Source organism: Echiichthys vipera, assembly GCF_963691815.1.
Source record: "Echiichthys vipera genome assembly, chromosome: 3".
In the NCBI taxonomy this organism is placed as follows: Eukaryota; Metazoa; Chordata; class Actinopteri; order Perciformes; family Trachinidae; genus Echiichthys; species Echiichthys vipera.
In genome coordinates this window covers 2,713,795-2,735,276 of record NC_139828.1, presented here as the reverse complement: position 1 = coordinate 2,735,276, position 21,482 = coordinate 2,713,795, and the positions used below count along the sequence as shown (strand labels likewise).

The window sequence follows — 21,482 nt, the reverse complement described above, 5'->3', positions numbered from 1 at the left end:
ACCACTTTCAGACCTGAGCTCCATAAATGTGTACTTGCATTAACAAAAATCAGCCCATATGTGCGTAAAAGTTTGTGATGTTAACCCCAGAACTTCATTTCCAGTTTGCAGGAGCGTGTGTCCACTTCAGGAGGCTGCACAGACCAGACAGGCTGAGCAGCAGGATTTCATACAGGAGAGGGTGCACGCGGGGACGCTCAGGATAAGGAGCCAAATTCTGCACTGCAGTGGATTTTCTCAGGTGTGTGTGTGTGTGTGTGAGTGTGTTCTAAGTGTGTGTGGGTGTCTGATCTGACAGTAGACACAGTGTAGGCTCCGTACACGCCCTGGTTAACAATCGTCGGAGCTCCGGGGCATCGTCTGGAGGTCGCCCCTTCCTTGAAAACTGTGCCACCCTCCGGTTTCCAGCGCCCTGAGCCCCCCCACCCCTTCCGTCCCTCCTCCCTTTCTTCTTTTTCCGTTCCCATCACAGGCTCAGTGCGGTGGCCCGTGAGTCCGTCCGTCCATTTTGGAGGCCTCACACTGGAGAGCTGTGACCGACCGGTGGATTCACACTGTGGATTTTTAAAGAACTGCACGGATATTTAACCCAAATCTACAGCATTCAACTAAGACTGACTCTCTAATTCAGTGTCTTTGCACTTGAAGGACTTCTATTTTTGTACTAAGAAGGTTGGACCTGCTTTTTGTAGAGTTGTGGGACTAAACAAGGTGTCCAATTCCACCTCAGGGTTCAGATTTTTATCATTTCCACTGCGTCATCCAAGTCAGCACGACACAGCAAATCTCAGGCACCATCGCAGGTTTCCCAGGTTCAGGTCCGGTTCCAGTTTCACCTCAGGGTTTTTGAACTAACAGAGACAGAGTTTTCACTTTTCACGCAGCAAATCTCAGGCAACATTTGTATTTTTGGCTTTAGAACCGGCCTATGAGCTCCTGTCACCATGGCGTCCGACAGTTTCCAGTACCGGGCGCTCTTTGAGTACAAGCGGGAGCGCGGCGATGACATCAGCCTCCAGCCGGGCGACCTGCTCACCGTCCCCAAGGCCTCCCTGATGGCGGTGCCGGGGCTGGACTACCAGGACGGGGACGAGCGGAGCCCCAAAGGCTGGCTGCACGGCACCAACGAGAGGAGCAAGGAGAAGGGAGACTTTCCGGGGACTTTTGTGGAGTACGTCGGGGCGGTGAGGCTCGGCCTTCCTGCGGCTAAATCCTGGCCCAGGCCTGTACCGCCGACCCCCGGGGGGCCGCAGACCGATGTGGGGGCTCAGCCTCCTGGAGCAGCTGCTGCTTCAGGTGAGTGCTGCCCACACAGACACAATGGGACACGTCGTGAGGTTGTTTGGCTTCTCTGTTTGGATCTTTATGCTCAGTTATCAGTTGGATTGTAATCAACAGGATCGACATTTTGTCCGTTTTTTAATGTTAAACATGATGTTGGACTTGAATAAGTGTCTCGTAGCGGTGAGAGCTGCTCAGATCGTATTTTGAGTGTTGCATTGGTATCAAACGTCTCATTCAGTTCAAGTGAATTGCGGCGTAATATCGTCCCAGGGTCTTTTTCGACACTTGCAAACATCAAATAAACCATCGAGACAGTTCTTTCATGTGTAAACTATAAACAGAGATATCCCTGGGAGTCGCAAACAGTCGCTAACAGCCAGATGTGGCTAACAGCGATTAGCTCGGGGCAGCACGGTGAAGGCATTCAAAGGTCTTTTTTAACCACTAATGCTGCTGAAAATAACAGCAAACCTCTGCAGCAGCATGAGAAGAGTCGTACACACAAAACAAAGCAGCAACAACGTAGTTAGTGAAGCCAGAGTTTATTAAAAGAGTGTTTTAAAGACTTACCTACTGGCCCCTGTACCAGCTCCTCTCATAGTAAAGTCCATTCAAAGTCAATCCCAAAGGAAGGAGCCCATCGGTGCTTCGTCAAGGATTGATTCAGCAGAAAATTCTCTAATCAGGAGGAAGGGTTTGGTTTGATTTCTGCGGGTTTTAAGGATATCGACCATGGACCCCGCCCCCCCCCCTCCCCCAGCCTCCACCCCTATACAATGGAGTATGGGTGGGATCAGATTTGCTCAACGAATGATAGATATATCTCAGAAGTGCACGCAATGTCTCAAATCCTGGACGAGTAAAACCAAAAACAACGTGTAGATTCCACGTGCACAACATGTAGGACACTGTGGTGCAGCCATGTTCTCTGTGACGCGCAGAATGCTGCATTCAAATGGCCGCGGGACTCAGGATTTCGGTCTGTGTTGCAGAACTGATACACCCTCGCGTTTTAGTGACGCTGCTGTTTTCCTAGAGCTTAGCACTTAACTTGATGAGTGAAATATTGGTACGATGATATAAATGATCGCCAAAACAAAGAATTAGACATTGCCAGAGTCCAAATTGGTGTGGCACGGTAATCGTGAGGTGGGCCTGTCCTCCGTACGCTGCTGCGTGAACTCTGCAGCAGCAGATCAATGACCACATTTCCTCCTGACTTTGCACTTTCTCTGTTGAAGACGATGTAGAAAGGAAACGCAAAAGTGGCGTTACGTTCTCACTTTTTATTCCGCGTTTAGACGAGCGTCTTTGCGGGGGAGATCTGCGCGCACGCGGTGACGCAAAAGTGTGTGTAAACTGATTGTAGTGTGCAAGTCAGGTGTGTAGGCGGAGCTGTGAAGCACTGCCACACAACAGCACCCAGAGCTGGTGCATGCGTAGAGAGGTCATTCTCCTTCTCTCCCTAACAGCGGAGAAGCAGGACGCCGTACAGTGTGACGGGAATCTGCAGCACGGTCTGCAGCCTCCCACCGCCTCGGCTCCACCCGGGACACTTGAACGTCCCACTGATGGAAACAGTCCCACATGTTTGTTGTTGTTTACGTGAACTCTGCACACGGATGTTACGGAAACACGCACGCCACGAGAGCCAGCGTGAGCAGATCAGAGCTCACTTTAGTGTTTTTACCTTTACACGCAAACACAACGCTGGAGCAGATCAGAGCTCACTTTAGTGTTTTTACCTTTACACGCAAACACAACGCCGGAGCAGATCGGAGCTCACTTTAGTGTTTTTACCTTTACACGCAAACACAACGCTGGAGCAGATCAGAGCTCACTTTAGTGTTTTTACCTTAACACGCAATTATTTACGTTTTTAAGCCCAAAAACGCCGTCGCCGTCTAAACGAAAGGCACATCTGATGAAATACTTTGTCGTTTTCACCCACAAGCGTTGTCGTGTTAACCGGGCTTCAGACATGTTGTGGCTCGCTGTCGACTCCTGAAGTGATCCAGCAGCTCTGCTTCATTTGAATGTGTGTTTATTTTTAACTGCGTTGCCTCCGAATGGAGTCAGTGTTTGCATCCAGGGCCTCTTCCAGTGTCTCTTGGTGATGACTTGGATCAGAGGACTGAGTGCCTGCCGTCCACTAGCGTGCGGGCTGTGTGTATCCGTTCGTTGTGGCTGGATTTTTGATGATTTATTCAGGACCGGGCAAAAGCCGGCGCTAACGAGGACGAGGAGCGCTTCAGCACCAAAATATAAAATGCGTTGCGAAACGGGCTGGCCCACTTAAAAAGCTATTCTGAAGCCTGCAGGCTTTGATTAGCGTTTTTTACAGGGCCGGGGTGGTTAGCTCTGTTTTAGCCGTGGCTGTCTGCTGCAGGGGGAGTTCAGATCTGCTGTGTTTATGGCTCTTCATTTGCTAAATAGGTCAGACGCAGAGCAATGTTCCCTCCTTCCTCTGCCGCCTCTCTGCACTCTTTAATTGTCTGGCTGCCCGTCTGTTTTATGGGAGTGGGTTTGGTCCGTCTTCTATAAATAACATCCATACCACTCTGGGTAAATATCTCATTGCTATATGCCTCTGTGCTGATGCTCTTAGTTATAGCATATGCTTCTAGCTGAGCCCCTTCTCTCCTTCCTCTCCTCCCATCAATCCATCCATCCATCCACCCCGTATCCTGCAGCCACACAAGGCTGTGTTTGTTCTGAATAATTGATTGGCTGGCAGCACGGTCGGCCTGGCATGCCACATTCCTGCAGTCACAAATCACCAGGGGCAGCAGCGGTGCAGCAGCAGCAGCAGCAGCAGCAGGAGCAGGACAGGGAGGCCTGCGCGGAGGGAAGCTAAGTGATCTGCTGGCTGCATCGCTGCTGACACTCCGGCACACCCCGCTCTTCTTCCAGCCCTCTGTTTGCAACAACACTGCTGAGGATTTATGCTTTTTCTGGGAACAGGGTTGATCAGGCCTCACCGGTCAATGCAGATAAAGTGACTGTGCAACATTTGACCGTGCAAGCGTGTGACAACACCAGCATTCTTATGTATTAACAATGAACTCACTCTGTGCACTGTGGAGGATCTCTCTAAGGATGATTCAGCCTCTTTTAGCTCACAGTTTGGGTTTGACTGCAACCTTACAGCAAACTTTGTGCACATTTGAACGATCAGTTTACCATTTGGCACTTACGCACATGCTGTGATATAAAGTGATGCAGTGATGATATAAAGTGATGCAGTGATGATATAAAGTGATGCAGTGATGATATAAAGTGATATAAAGTGATGCAGTGATGATATAAAGTGATGCAGTGATGATATAAAGTGATGAGATAAAGTGATGCAGTGATGATATAAAGTGATGCAGTGATGATATAAAGTGATGCAGTGATGATATAAAGTGATGCAGTGATGATATAAAGTGATGCAGTGATGATATAAAGTGATGCAGTGATGATATAAAGTGATGCAGTGATGATATAAAGTGATGCAGTGATGATATAAAGTGATGCAGTGATGATATAAAGTGATGCAGTGATGATATAAAGTGATGCAGTGATGATATAAAGTGATGCAGTGATGATATAAAGTGATGCAGTGTTGATATAAAGTGATGCAGTGATGATATAAAGTGATGCAGTGATGATATAAAGTGATGCAGTGATGATATAAAGTGATATAAAGTGATGCAGTGATGATATAAAGTGATATAAAGTGATGCAGTGATGATATAAAGTGATGCAGTGATGATATAAAGTGATAACCTGCTTTGTTTTGACTTGATAGGATAACAGTTGGAAAAACATTTCTCTTCTTTCTCTCTTCTTTCTTTACTTCCTTTACTTTCTCATTGTGATACAAATGTACCGTCTATCGGTGATGACCGAGTTCATCGCAGGCTGCAGTTTTTCGTGTCCATTTTTCTTTCTTCTCATTTTCTGTCTTTGAGGATTTTTTTCGAGCAAACCAGAGTTGACGATTGTTGCAAGTTCACTGAGACATTTGAGTTTTATTTTGTGTCCGTCCAGTTTGAATGACGTTGATGTTGAAGTTGAGGTGCACGGTTGTATCGTGACAGTTTGGACGCTTATCTAGCTAATCATTAGCTGAGCCGTGCACACGCCTGGGAGAACATATCAGCACCCGCAGGTTGCTCTGCGGGCGGCTCTACCCCTCATCCTCTATTTCTCCCCCCGTCTTCCCTTCCCTCTCCTCTCCTTCCACTTGTTGCCCAGAGCAGTTCGCTCCTCTCCCGGCAGCCACGCTGATTAAATCAGGTGTGATACCTAATAGCTCTAACAGGGCTCACAGCGCTAATCACTGCGTAACACTATCTGACACCGCGCGGTTGTGAACACCCTCCTACATTTCCCAACCTGGTGCCTTCCCTTCCCCGAGGAGAGCTGTTTGCCGTCTGCGTGCAGCATTAATTATGACAGCGAGCTAATGAATCCCTGATGGCGTCCTCGTCACTATCTACCTACAGGTAGGAGAGGTGTTAAGGTAATCAGAGCTCCTGCTGAATCTAACAGGCTCATCGCATGCGGCGCGCTGCTCCGCCGTGATAAGGCAGCTCCATCTTTTATCTTCAGCCGAGCCCCGTAGCGCTCTCACACTCTGTTCCTCTTCCATGTAAATGAGGGACGCAATTAGACGGGAGCCGGCAGAGCAGACATCAGTGGCTCGTGGTGCCCAAAGGCTTTGATAAGAGCTCGGTCAAGTTAAACAAATGTAACGCAGTGTCTTCCGTTTCATCACCGCGGAGACGGTTAGTGTTTGACAAGAGCTGAGAGAGCTGAACTGCGAGCAGGAAGCTCGGCGTGCTCCGTATGAATCCTTAAACCAAGTGCAAACCCTCAGAGAGCTGTTTGAAGACATGACGACTGGATATAAATGTCTTCACTCCGAAGGCCTGACGCTCAAATAGGCCCTCGCAAAAGAGACGTGAACGCCGTCCTCCAGCTGTACATGCATATGTGCTGATAAAGAGACACATTGGCGCAGAATTGGTTGTAGGAAAGGACCCACGTGTGATTTATGAAACATTCGTCAATCTCAGCGTACGAATGAGCGGGCCTTTATAAATGCGGCGGCTGAATTCGATCGTCATTAACATGTTACGCCCCTAAATATTCCTGGTTCGAGGCCTCGCCCACTGAGGTCAAACACGGAGAGAAGGAACACTGGTTAGAAAAGACACTTTTCCGCCACACAGATCAGCTCCTGACATCCGAGATGGAGCAAAATAAAGATGTGCTTTTTGTCTTAAGAGTGGAATAAAAGGGGCCCATCATAAAAACGCTGTATGAAAAAGAATAACGGAGGCAGTCAACCCGAAGCAGCGCTCCACTGTGACCCGTGTGCGTGTGTGCGCACTGCTGAACCTGCGCTCCTGCTCTGTAGCGGGGTTTGCCAGCGGGGTTATTAGGTATCGCGTTAGAGGATAACCTTTTACCACCTGGCCACCACGTTTAAAAGCGATAGCTTGGCATCACAAATCAAGGAGTTTGCCAGGAAATGGTCGTTTCAAGTTTGAAATGAGTGTAGCATTGTTGGTTTGCTTTGTCTGAGGGACACTTGAAGCAGCAGGGATCAGGATTTGTTTTCACCTCGTCTCGTTAAAATCCGTTCAACTCCCCCTCCAGCAGCGGGGCGACGGTGCGCGCACGCCGTCCTCGTCTTCAACACGACTTTCTCTCCGATGCTTTTGTAGCTGACGCCGATCCCGCTCTAACGGCAGCACCTGTTGCTAACGGCTACAGTTAAGTTTACGGGCAGAATTTGCACGTGTGAAAGTTGCGTTACATGCGTTAATCTACGTACAACGTGTACATGAGCTCTAATTTTGCTCTGTTAAGCCCAACTTCCTGCCTCTTTCACACTAAAGGTGTGTCGCCATCAGCGCCAGTTGAAGGCGTTAAATATTAAAACATCCGCACAGGAAGTGTTGAGTTTCAGCGAAGAAGAAGAAGAGTGTCAAAAGAAGAAAGTACTAGAATGAATCGCAGTGTAAAGCTGCAAAAATAAGACCAATAATATACATTTTCTTTGAACGTGCTACATCACATGCTAACCCACCAAACTGCTAACACGTGGATCTGGTTTATATGAGACGAGGAGCACATCATTACCTTCAGAGTGGCCTTGCACGCACGCACGCACGTACACACACACACACACGCAGGTATATCAAACCGAGGCTGTCAATAGCAATCACAGTTCTTAATTGAGCGCCGGGTAGTGTGAGAGTCGCTGTGTCTTCAGAGACGCGTTGGTGGCGAGCGGGGCAGCGGATCAATGTGATCGGGGAGGTGATGAAACGCTGCTGCACTGGGTAATGAGAGAGAGAGAGAGAATTGCCAGCCTCTCATGAGTGTGTGGAAGTGTGTGTTCACTGGTGTGTGTGTGTGTGTGTGTGTGTGTGTGTTAGCGTGAACAGCCCATGATCAGCTCTGCGCTCGCTGCCGTGCGATGAGTTCAGGGGATCGATGATCGCCGAACAAGCTAACGCGGCTAAACAGCCTCATTTGGAGGTTTATATTTAGTTCCACTCTCAGCTTTGTGTTTAGACTCTAATGGCCTGTGTGTGTGCGTGTGTGTGTGTGTGTGTGTCCATGTCCATGTGAATGGAGGAGGGAGGACGCTGCGTGGTTGTCGTGTCTCTCTCTCTGTCTTCCTCTGACTTCCTCTGATCCCTAACTCTTCCCTCCATAGATTGTCTTCTTGTTGTGCGTTTGTTGTGTTGTGCTGTCACACGTCGATCAGCCTCTGTTGTTGTTTGACTGTATCTCTGCACAGAGGGCCGATGTGTGAGACTCAGTATGAATATGAATCAGGAGCTAATCTTCTTAGAGGCTTAATATGATTAAATCAGACTGGTGTCAAAGGAAGGTGTCTAGACAAGAGCTTCAGTGAAATGTGTGCGATCAAAGAAGTGATCAGTGGAATTAAGTTACGGTACGTTCGTCTGTCAGCGGTTAATGATCGGATAACGAGAGAAAAGTCTACCTAACTATCCTTCCCTACATCCTTTACTTCTGTTCCCTCCTCCCTCTCGTCTTCCCTTCCCTCCTCTACCACTGAACAGCTCGTACAGGTGATGAAATAACAAACACAAGGAAGAACAGATTCTGTATCGAGAAAGACGTCACGGCTGCGATGACATAAACAGAAACATTAAAATCATAAACAGACACAATTTAGCACTAGTGCCCCACGGTGTGTGTGTGTTAATCTCTGCACTTTACAGGGCTGTGTGTGTGTGTGTGTGAGTGTGCATTTGGCGTGCGTGCGTGCGTATTGAGTGTGTTTGTGTGTGTGTCTGTCTGTGTGTGTGTGACCTTTTCATTAGCAGTGCGTATTGAGTGAGTGTGTGTGCGTACGTGCGTGCGTGCGTGCGTATTGAGTGTGTGTGTCTGTCTGTCTGCGTGTGTGTGACCTTTTCATTAGCGGTGTGTATTGAGTGAGTGTGTGTGTGTGTGCGTGTGTGTGTGATTGACAGAGTAAATTGCGGACTGCCTGTGCCGCAGCAGTCGAAGACGCTTGTTACGCCGCTCTAATTGGGATGCAGCCCTGCACCCTGCAGCAGGAGTCGCAGTGAGGGAACCAACGCACTGCACTGCACTGCACTGCACTGCACTGCAACACTGACCTTAAGGCAGGGAGCAAGGCATCACTGTGTCTTAAACTAACTTGAAAGAAACTGCAGCAGCAGGAGATTATTTTTACATGTTTCTGGAAGTTGATCTCGTTCCTGACGGCGGAGTCGGGGTCGCAGGCCAGACCCTGGACTCGCACCGAGGACAGCGTGGAGGGAGAGAGAAAGCAGTGAATGTAAAAACAGACAGAACGACTTGTTCAGATGTGGACGACTGAAGGAGCGGACGGAGAGAATCAAAGACAGACAGGAAGAGAGGAGCAGCCAGAGGATGTTCTGCCAGTTCACAACTCCACATTTCCACATGGGTGACACATGTCCTCCCCACTGAGACACACACAGAGACACACACACACACACACACACAGACACGCACTGAGACACACACACAGACACACAGAGACACACACACACTGAGACATACACTGAGACACACACAGAGACACACACAGACACATACACTGAGACACACACTGAGACACACACTGAGACACACACACAGACACACAGAGACACACACACACTGAGACATACACCGAGACACACACTGAGACACACACACAGACACACAGAGACACACACACACTGAGACATACACTGAGACACACACTGAGACACACACAGACACACACACTGAGACACACACAGAGACACACACATTGTGACGTTGTACACGAGAGGGGGGTAAAACGTTGTGTCGTCAGCGTAGAAAGGAAGAATACAACTTTATTGGTCCAAAGAAGGAAAACAAATCAGCATTGTGGCAGCGGACAAACTCACTAGAGAGGAATGTAAGAGCAACAATCATGGTCATGATCGAAAATGACACCGTGCCAGGAGGTCAGCGTGACCCGTTCTCCAGTGACGGAGCGCTTTCCAAAAGCAGACGGGAGGAAACTAATGATAAGAAGCTGTTGATAGAGGCCGCCAACCACACTTGGACCTCCAAAATAAAAGCCTCCTTTCAGCTCGCTTATATATTACATCTTTTCATTTTCATCTCATTTGCTTTTCCCTTTCTCTCTTCATTACAGCGCACTCACACTGTCCTTCCCAGTGGCGCCAAAACAGGTTTTACGGGTAAAGCCAAGTGCGTTTGACCAGTGTGAGTGCAACCAGGGCAGTTGCTAGGAATTCTGGGCCCCCTGAAAGAATATCGGTGTGGGCCCCTCTACCCTATTCCTTGCCACCTTCAATTGTATTGTTTTTCAGTGTTCTGCTGTGGGGTCAAACTCAGATGAAGCAGGCACTGCTGATTCTGAGTTAAATTATATATATTGTATACAATAATGGTGGGCGTCAGTAGCTCAGTCCGTTGGGACTTGGCTTGGGAACCAGAAGGTGACTGGTTCAAGTCTTGATATGGATAAAATATTTTTAAACCATTCAAAAGTCAGTGTAAACTGTCCAAAATTCTAAATAGTCTTTTTTTTACTTTGTTGTTGTCAAAAAAACAGAACAACAACGACAAATCTTTGAACAATTAACTTTTTTTGTATTTAGACTATTCAAATGTCCCACTAATGACACATTTTACAAGACCACATTGAACACATCATGAAAACGTAACTGACCTTCGTCAGATGCTCATAATTACTGAGTAGAAATTGAATGGGTCATAATACAATTGAATGCAGCCTCTGAATGGGCGCTTACTGGAGCACTGTCGACAGTGTTATGTGCGAAACACACAGTCACGGTGGTAGCCCCTAAATTAATAACGTTCAGTTATAGCTACTCTAGGAACCGTCGCTCTACAATGACCTGGCGATTTTTTTTTAATGAACTGGCGACCTGTCCAGAGCGGGGCCCGATGACAGCTAGCGTAGGCTCCAGCTAGCGTAGGCTCCAGCCTGCGCCCCGTCAAAGGTAATATTACAGACATTAAATGAATGAACAAGCAGGCTAATTGTTTAAGCCGCCCTCGGTAGTTTACTCTCACCATTCTTAAAAAAAAAGGTTTTGATGTCTTGGGCCCCTGCTCTGCTGTTCCTACACCTGACCTCTTTCTCAACTCTTTTCTGGTGTCCAGACTTGTGTTTTTTGGGGGGCATACTGACTCTGCTGCAGTTAGCTTCTCTACCGGCTAGCACTTAATTCCGATGAGGAAGAACCCCGGGAAGAAAGAGCCGCGGTGTGGACCAAACCATTTTCTAAGAAGGGGCCAGGGGGGTTATTGAATAGAATAAACATATATATAGAGTATTGTACAACTTGTGGCTTTGTTTTAATTCGGATTCATTCGTATGAATATATATTAGTTCAGTGCATAATCATTTTGTCATAGAGGCTACTGGAGCAGTGTGTGGGCCCTTAGAATTGTCATCACCTTTCCCCCCTATACGACGGCGCTGAGTGCAACCGCTCCGCGCATAACTGCGGCCCACGGCCCGTCTGAGAGAGGTGGGCTTTTGTAAAGCACGTTTGCACGTGTACGAGCACGAGCGTGCGCACGTGTACGAGCACGAGGCCTACGGCGGTTCTGAGGTCATTTCCTGTGCGCCTGTTGGGACGTAGAAAAAAGAAGGAGGGACCATGCGCGGACATTTCAAACAATGGCGGTGAAAGGTTCAAGTTGGTGTGATGCGGAGGTGGAGTGTTTACTGCAGATTTGGTCGATAAAAAGATTCAAAAACAGTCGACAAGACGCACAAAAACTCCGAGGTCTACGGAAAGATCTGGAAACAAAGCCACGCATCGCCATGACGTCATCAATGCCTGTGACGTGTTACGGCGTGATGACGTATAGGCAGCAAGAAGCATTCTCCGAGGCCCAGGTAGTGTGAGTACAAACGGGCCTGGAGGGGGGGACAAGGACCCTAAAGCACGGGGAGCGGTGCGGAGGCACAGTGGGAGGGCGCCCTTAGATATTCGTTCATTGTCTCCTCTTCTCTTTTCTTCCTCCTTCCCTTCTTCACTGTGCTTCTCTCCGTATCTCACAACAGCAGAAGCGTGTGTGTGTCGTACTCTTCCCCAGCCTTGCATACAAACGTCTTTAATCTCTAAAGTGTTATTGTTTGTGCAGGAGGCGAGATTTATCGTCCCTGTTTTGAAAGTCAATTACGGAGGTCCACACAGCGGCAGCGGCGGCGGCGTTAAATTGATGAATCGGGTGGAGCTGCCGTTCAGCGAGAGGAAGAGGTGATAGAAATAAACACGGCATGAATAAAACAGGAGCAGAGGATCCTGGGAGACCTTGAGGATGAGGCGCTTTCAGGCTTTGATGCGGCGCGGCGGTGACCCACCCGTGCTGTCTGTTAAACTGCACATCCAGCCCGCAGTCCTGGGAATACCTCTGTGAGAGGTGCGGGTCACGGCGTGCAGCGCTGCAGGAGGCGAGGCGAGGCCGTCGGGGAGAGCTGTTGTCAATAGGGCTTTTATTTTGCCGGCTGCCTAATTGGCCTTGGAATCACCGCGCTGAGCCGAGAGGCTTCTCCTCCTGAGCCGCGGAGGATTTACCTGTCAGCAGGAAAACAGAGCACGCGCACAACAGCACGGGCACAACAACACGCACACAACAGCACGCGCACCTCAGCACACGCACAACAGCATGCTTACAATAGCACGCGCACGCCCGCGGAACAAAAACAGAGCGTATTGATTTTTGTGTGTGTGGAAACAAAAGTCAAAAATGAACCTGGAGAAAAACACGTTCTGTCTTTTCCTCCTCGTGTCCTTCCTCACCTCCTCTCCTCCTTACCTCCTCACGTCCTTACCTCCTCATCTCCTCACCTCCTCACCTCCTCATCTCCTTACCTCCTCACCTTCTTTCCTCCTTACCTCCTCAACTTCTTACCTCCTCACCTCCTCACCTCCTCACCTCCTTACCTCCTCACCTCCTCAACTTCTTACCTCCTTACCTCCTTACCTCCTCACCTCCTTACCTCCTCACCTCCTCAACTTCTTACCTCCTTACCTCCTCACCTCCTTACCTCCTCACCTCCTCACCTCCTTACCTCCTCAACTTCTTACCTCCTCACCTCCTTACCTCCTCACCTCCTTACCTCCTCACCTCCTCACCTCCCTACCCTCCTCACCTCCTTACCTCCTAACCTGATCTTAACACATACAAATCTCCAGCTCCAGTCTGGTATCACCACAGACTGTGTAAAAAATGGAAGTAGCCTCTCCATTGAAGTACAGTCAATCACAAAACCAGTTGAGCAAACCATCTTGTCACTAATGGAAACACCATCACACGAATGGCCGCAGTCCAGGTCGAGATGATGCAGTTAGCATGCTAATGATGCTAATCCCGACAACTAGCCTCCGAGGAGAAGTGACGGTCAGAGGCTAACTGTGTGAACGGCCTGTTTAACATGGGGGTCAAGGAGAAACTGCTCTATTATGAAACCTGCCCCTAGTGGACACTCAGAGAACTGACGCTGACGGAGCTTCCTGATTGGATCAAACAGGAAGTCGCTGTGGACGGGGCTCGGGTATCGCCAATGACGTATGGATACAACAACAACAATCACGTTGTGTCTTAACGCAACATATTTGTCGTGTGTCACGTGTGTCGTTTCACACCATTCAGTCTCTACTGACTTGTACTGTGACGTGGTAAACATGTAACAAACAGGACTTTCACCTCGCAGACGCATCTGAACCAAAGGTCAGCGAGGTGGCACAGGTTCTGGTCCCGGCTCTTGTCATCCCCCACCTAGACTCCTGTAACTCCCTCCTGGCTGGTCTGCCTGTCCGTCCCATCGGACCCACTCCTCCGCTCCCTACACTGGCAGGACAGGATTCAGCCTTATACCCCTGCTTGACCACTTCGCCCTGCATCGGCCAATCAGCTTGCAGCTCCTTCACTGGGAGCGACACATAGGGCGCACTCACGCTGTCCTTCCGCATCGTGCCCCGTGCTTTAGGGTCCTTGTCCCCCCCTCCAGGCCCGTTTGTACTCACACTACCTGGGCCTCGGAGAATGCTTCTTGCTGCCTATACGTCATCACGCCGTAACACGTCACACGCATTGATGACGTCATGGCGATGCGTGGCTTTGTTTCCAGATCTTTCCGTAGACCTCGGAGTTTTTGTGCGTCTTGTCGACTGTTTTTGAATCTTTTCATCGACCAAATCTGCAGTAAACACTCCACCTCCGCATCACACTAACGTGAACCTTTCACCGCCATTGTTTGAAATGTCCGCGCATGGTCCCTCCTTCTTTTTTCTATGTCCCAACAGGCGCACAGGAAATGACCTCAGAACCGCCGTAGGCCTCGTGCTCGTACACGTGCGCACGCTCCTGCTCGTACACGTGCAAACGTGCTTTACAAAAGCCCACCTCTCCCAAACGGGCCGTGGACGGCCAGCTGGACGCAGCTATGCGCGGAGCGGTTGCACTCACACTGGTCAAACGCACTAGGCTTGACCCGAAAAACCTGTTTTAGCGCGGTGCGGAAGGACAGTGTGAGTGCGCCCATAGTCACTGGACTAAATCACGACTGTTTGACGTCCTGGCTCGCTATTGGCTGCTACAATGGAAACAGAACGTGACAGAACGTCATTGTCAAACCCTTGTAACCCCTCAAGATTCTACATATTCAACCTTTAACCCTTTTTTTAAGCAAGTTTGGTGGAAATGGACTTTTTCTCGTCCCAGACTCAACAGCTGTTTATGAACTCAACTAACTTTACTCCATCACTGCATCCCACGTTCTTGTTAATTGGCACCAGCTTACGTTGGCACTTTCCAGTAAACCCTCTAGGAATTTAATAGACAATTACAAAGCTGTAAAATAAAGCTGTTACACTTTAATTCCCAGTGTAAACGTCTAAAACCTGGTAAAAAGCTTCGCATTGGCACCAATAAAAACTGTCATTACCTTAAAAAAAAGGTCGAATTTGATTGCGTTCAGTGTAAAAATGCAATTATTTCACTATTGATTCGTCTCAAAATCATTGTCTTGAACATTTTTGCTCCATAAAATGCCAGAAAACCGTTATACATAAATAAACTTCCCCTCACTAGTTCTCAAAAATATTTAATTCAACATTAAAGCAGACGGAGAAAAGCTGCAGATCTTCGCTCCCTGCAGACACGACCTCAGTGACACGTCTGTTCTTTAAAGCACGACCTTTACCTTCTACGCAGACGGTTACTTTGTGCAGCGGGGGAGTGTTCCTCGTCCGCCCGTGGATGCGGCGGTGCACTCAGAGGCGTCAGAGGCCGAGACTCCGCCTGTAAATCCTCTCCCTCCCTGATCCGTGTGCAGCGACTCGGCACCAGGTTTTATGTTTAAAACGAAATGAAGGGTTGAATGAAATGGCTGTGACCGGGGATCAGACCTGCTCTCTCTCCTGTATCCCGCCGTCCTGCAGCGTGTTTATGGGCGCCCATAAAACCCCACGGCTTTTTACGGCCTCCTCCTCCTCGCTGCATTTTAATGTCCCCTGAAGTCTCTCGATAGACTCGAGGTACAAGTCGTTTGACCGCTTTAATTTCCGCAATCGGAGGCGTTGTAAAAATAATTTAAGCCGCTCGTTCTTGTCTCCGAGGCGGTAATGCGTTACGGGTGTTGCGGCATTACTTTTACGCAGCTGCAAGTCGCTGCAGTGTCGGTATTAATGAGCAGTTTATAAGACCCACTGCAACACATCTGCACATAACGCCTTTATATTAAAGAGATCTGCGATGTGAGAGGTTGTTAACGCATCTTTTGTTTATTTATTATTCACGCTCGCACTTAAAGGTCTATTTTGAGTTTTTTTTACCTTTTCAGCAGCAGTTATTGGTCTCATCTCACCTTCAGCCTCTTATCCGGGGTCGGGTCTCGGGGGCAGCAGCTTCAGCAGGGGACCCCAAACTTCCCTTTCCCGGGCCACATTAACCAGCTCTAACTGGGGGATCCTGAGGCGTTCCCAGACCAGTGTGGAGATCTAATCTCTCCACCTGGTCCTGGGTCTTCCCCGAGGCCTCCTCCCAGCTGGACGTGCCTGGAACACCTCCCTAGGGAGGCGCCCAGGGTTCATCCTTACCAGATGATCCTGAACCACCTCAACTGGCTCCTTTCAACGCAAAGGAGCAGCGGCTCTACTCCGAGTTCCTCACGGATGCTGAACTTCTCCCCCTCTCTCTAAGGGAGACTCCAGACCCCCTCCTGAGGAGACACATTTCAGACGCTTGTACCAGCGACCTGGTTCTTTGGGTCCTGACCCAGCTTTCATGACCACAGGTGAGGGTAGGAACCAGGACTGAGGGTAGATCCAGAGCTTTGTCTTCCTCAGCTCTCTGTTCATCACAACGGTGTGGTAGAGCGACTGCAGCTCCGCCCCCGCTGCTCCGATTCTCCGGCCAAACTCACGCTCCATCGTCCCCTCACTCGTGAACGTGATCCCGAGGTACTTGGGGTATGCACTCACAATGAGCTGCACGTAACAGTTAATCCTTTATTGTTGACCGTGTCTGTTTTGCGGTTACCTTTGCATTTTACCTCCCAGCGACTTTACTGCCTGCACTAAAAATGATTTGCGAGGTTTGAAGCTGTTCGTTGGAAGGCGGTAAAGTGACGCTGCACTCTGGGCCCAGAGGTTGAAGGGCAGAGCGAAGGTTTTACTCTCCCGTCGCGCTCCTCATCCATTAGAGAAGTGAAGGGCTCAAAATACCACTCAGAAAAGCCTACTTTACTCACGTTTCATGTATTTTTCTATCTCCCTGTAGACGTTGCGTGTCACTGAAGATCCTGTGGGACCGAATCGTGTCCAAACTCTTAAGGTCACGGGAGTCATTAGGAGTCGTCCTCTAAAGGGCAGAAAAGTGCATAATTAATTTAACGTGTTGCAAAGTTTACCCAGAGGCACTTCTTCTTCTTTCATAACAGTGCAGAATGCAGTTTGACCGTTCGCATCACGTCTGCTGTGTGAGCAGCTCACGCTCCTGAAGTGACCCGCGTGTGCAGTCGATCATTGGTGACATCACGCGACAACGGTGTTTACGTAAGAGAACACGGCAACGGCGACCTGTACTGTAGGACTTTATGGTTTAATGCTAAAAACCACTGAAGTGTCCCCCCAAATACTAACTTCCCTCTCCCTCCACGGGCCGCCTGCTTCACCTCTGTCCTCCATGTTTGTTAGGAGTCTGTTCCTGGCTCCCGTCTGTCACACAATCAGGAGACCTCAGGATCGTCTGGTAAGGATGAACCCTGGGCGCCTCCCTAGGGAGGTGTTCCAGGCACGTCCAGCTGGGAGGAGGCCTCGGGGAAGACCCAGGACCAGGTGGAGAGATTAGATCTCCACACTGGCCTGGGAACGCCTCAGGATCCCCCAGTTAGAGCTGGTTAATGTGGCCCGGGAAAGGGAAGTTTGGGGTCCCCTGCTAAAGCTGCTGCCCCCGAGACCTGACCCGGATAAGAGGCTGAAGATGAGATGAACTATATTTGTTATTAACTTACGAAACAGTGCCGCGTGGATCAGAACCACATCAAAGTCACATTAAATGCCGTCTGTTCAGATTGCGCTTTTTGTCCAAAACATCCGATATGTATTCGATTCAGTAGCACATTTAAAAGTGGCCTAATTGATTCAAAAAAGGCAGCTCATACTGTGAAAATTGCACTGTTCAAAAATCAGATATGGGGCACATACGAGCCGAGAAGAGGGCTTCAGGTCCCTTGGAGCTGCAGTGTGAACGTATAGCCACTATTTGGCCGTGGAGCTAAAACAGGGAACCTCGCGCTAGAGCTCAAGTTGAATCAGTTCAAGTGTGATCATGCAGATTGTTCCATGATGTCGGACTGAGGAGGACTGTATGTGTGCTCCTGCTGCTGCCTGGTGCAGGTCAGTGATGCAGCTCGTGCTTCTGCAGGTTGCGGTGAGAAAGAGCAGCTCATGTGCACAGGGCCGGACAGAGAGGTGTGGGGAGTGATACACGGGGCTGTAAAAGTCAAACAGAGCAGCAGATTTAGAGGGATTAGACCTTACAGAACACACACACACACACACACACACACACACACACACACACACACACACACACACACACACACACACACACACACACACACACACACACACCCCTATCCACCGTCCATAAACCAAACCTCGATTCTCAATTGAGCGATTGTTTTAGACGAGAAGAGGGCTGTAGTGCTTGGCACCACTGGTACAGAGACTGTGTGTGTGTGTGTGTGTGTGTGTGTGTGTGTGTGTGTGTGTGTGTGTGTGTGTGTGTGTGTGTGTGTGTGTGTGTGTGTGTGTGTGTGTGTGTGTGTGTGTGTGTGTGTTTCTGTGTCTGTGTGTGTGTGTTTGCGTTGTGCCAACTGGAGAGCTTTTGAGTTGAAGAGATGCTCTGTTAAACCACAGAGGCTAAATCTGACACATACACGCATAGTCACACACACAAACACACACACACAAGCATACACACACACGCACACACAGACACGCATACACACACACACGCACGCACACACGCAAGCTTCTGCCCTTAATAGACGGATCATCGAGGATTTTATTTCTCTTGGCAGATTTCAAAGGTTGTGAAAAATGTGCCGACTCGGCGAGTTATTTCATTTGCAGAGGAGGCAGAAGGTCCTCAGGGGACGATCACGCTCAAGACACATCTCTCCCTGTCACCTTACGAGATCCTGAGCGATCCTCAGAGAGGCCATCGTGCTCTGTCACCCTGTCGTTTCCACGATCGACAGAAGGAACTGCTCTGGATATGGAGACGAGTGGAGCACCACAGTGTTCCTTTACTGCAGAGTGCATTAGGGGATCAGTCAGGTCGTTAACTCTTCAAAGCACACTTCATTTCAACTGGAGAGAAACCAAGTGAAACCTCATCTCATCTCATCTTCAGCCTCTTATCCGGGGTCAGGTCTCGGGGGCAGCAGCTCCAGCAGGGGACCCCAAACTTCCCTTTCCCGGGCCACATTAACCAGCTCTAACTGGGGGATCCTGAGGCGTTCCCAGGCCAGTATGGAGATCTAATCTCTCCACCTGGTCCTGGGTCTTCCCCGAGGCCTCCTCCCAGCTGGACGTGCCTGGAACACCTCCCTAGGGAGGCGCCCAGGGTTCATCCTTACCAGATGATCCTGAACCACCTCAACTGGCTCCTTTCAACACAAAGGAGCAGCGGCTCTACTCCGAGTTCCTCACGGATGCTGAACTTCTCCCCCTCTCTCTAAGGGAGACTCCAGCCCCCCTCCTGAGGAAACACATTTCGGCCGCTTGTACCCGCGACCTGGTTCTTTGGGTCCTGACCCAGCTTTCATGACCACAGGTGAGGGTAGGAACCAGGACTGAGGGTAGATCCAGAGCTATGACACAGAAAATCAGCTGATCTCCAGTAGCTCACCTGGTAGAGCGGGCACCCCGTACACAAAGGCTAAGTCTGCTGCGTGTCACTCCCCTGTCTCTCCCATTTCCTATCAGCCTTCAGCTGGACTTTCAAATTAAAGGCAAAGACATCTGAAAATAAATGATAAAATAATGATAAAGCCCTGAAATAAGCAGTAAAGTATAAACATTTTAACATGCACTTGATGATGTGACACCCAAGCCTTTATAAAGTCCTCAGTGTCTGTGTGTAGATTGGACCAGAGGAGCAGAGGAGACGCTGCGTTCAGAAGCAAAAGCAGGTCAGTGTTTGTCGTGTGCAGCGGTTTGTCCTGTCGGGCCCACGGGTCAAACACTGTCTGCCTCTTCTTCTTCCTGTCAGCTTTCATCTTCACAGGGTAAAAAATCTGCCCAGGTCGTCGAAAAACAGGCCGAAAATGGATTGATACTTCAGCAGTCTGTCCACACACACACACACACACACACACACACACACACACACACACACACACACACACCTCAGGCTTCAGTTTCCATCTTCCTTACACACATTTCTTCCTCGTCGGCTGGGACATGAAAGCGTTTCCTTCCAGCAGGTCGTGCGATACACGAGAACACACTCAGGCACAGCGACCGTATGTGTGTGTGACTCTGTGTGTGTGTGTGTGTGTGTGTGCTTAAACAGGACACATTACGACACGGAGACCTCACACACGTGTGTGTTTGTGGAGGATGGTGAGGTTAAACACACAGGTCTGAGTTTATATAAGCGTGTGTGTGCGTGCGTGTGCATGCGTGTTTGTGTGTGTGAGTGTGTGTGCGTGCGTGTGTGTCTGCGCGTGCGTGTGTCTGCGTGTGTGCGCGTCTGCGTGTGTGCGCGAGCGTGATTGAGTGCGTGTGTGTGTTTGTTTGTGGAGGATGGTGAGGTTAAAGACACAGGTCTAAGTTTATATAAGCGTGTGTCTGTGTGTGTGCGTGTCTGTGTGTCTGTGTGCGTGTGTGTGCTTGTGAGCGTGTGCATGTGTGAGCGTGTGCGTGTGTGTGTGTGTGTGTGTGTGTGTGTGCGCGCGCGTGTGTGTGTGTGCGTGTGTGTGTGTGTAGGGGACAGCTCGATGACTGAAATGACAATGCAGACAAATCCCCGGCCCGAGGCTCGTTTCTGCCCCTGTGATCCGTCGCTGAGCTGCAGATCAAAGTAAAGCAGTTAAATGCGATAATGTCACTTTTGAGCAGCTGGATTTATTTATTATGTTATTCAAACAGTTTCTCAAAGCTGCAGCAAACTGCTTATTTTTTACTCTATATGCACATTTACTGTATGTGTTGCTCCAACCAGCAGCGGTTGCTACTGTAGCATCAAGGATGTGATCCCTCCGTGAATGAGAAGCGGAGATGGCAAATGAATAATAACAGTTAACCATAATAATGATTCAATTCAATTTTATTTATAGTGCCAAATTTAGTCCTGACCCCAAGTGAAGGAGTTCAAGTCCCTCAGGATCTTGTTCACGAGTGAGGGGACGATGGAGCGTGAGTTTGGCCGGAGAATCGGAGCAGCGGGGGCGGTGCTGCAGTCGCTCTACCGCACCGTTGTGATGAACAGAGAGCTGAGGAAGACAAAGCTCTGGATCTACCGCTCAGTCCTGGTTCCTACCCTCACCTGTGGTCATGAAAGCTGGGTCAGGACCTTAAGAACCAGGTCCAGGTCCAAGCGTGTGAAATGTGTTTCCTCAGGAGGGGGTCTGGAGTCTCCCTTAGAGAGAGGGTGAGAAGTTCAGCATCCGTGAGGAACTCGGAGTAGAGTCGCTGCTCCTTTGCGTTGAAAGGAGCCAGTTGAGGTGGTTCAGGATCATCTGGTAAGGATGAACCCTGGGCGCCTCCCTAGGGAGGTGTTCCAGGCACGTCCAGCTGGGAGGAGGCCTCGGGGAAGACACAGGACCAGGTGGAGAGATTAGATCTCCACACTGGCCTGGGAGCTCCTCAGGATCACATTAAACCTGTCAGTCCTGCATCTGGGAACATTTAACCCGTCAGTCCTGCATCTGGGCACATTAAACCCGTCAGTCCTGCATCTGGGCACATTAAACCTGTGAGTCCTGCATCTGGGCACATTAAACCTGTGAGTCCTGCATCTGGGCACATTAAAACCCGTCAGTCCTGCATCTGGGCACATTAAACCTGTGAGTCCTGCATCTGGGCACATTATACCTGCGTCTGGATGGAAGCAGTTTAAACTCAGGTGCTAAG

General features: G+C 49.4%; 1 protein-coding gene across 1 annotated transcript in view; it reads left to right on the top strand.

Annotated features, from left to right (window-relative positions):
* The first annotated feature begins 698 nt into the window (after window positions 1-698).
* Window positions 699-21,482, top strand: part of pik3r3b (phosphoinositide-3-kinase, regulatory subunit 3b (gamma)) — a 238,229-nt gene continuing 217,445 nt past the window's right edge. The window contains exon 1 of the mRNA XM_083911191.1: window positions 699-1,296. Coding sequence (XP_083767317.1) covers window positions 945-1,296 — 352 coding nt within the window. The 5' untranslated portion in view covers window positions 699-944. The remainder of the gene's footprint in view (window positions 1,297-21,482) is intronic.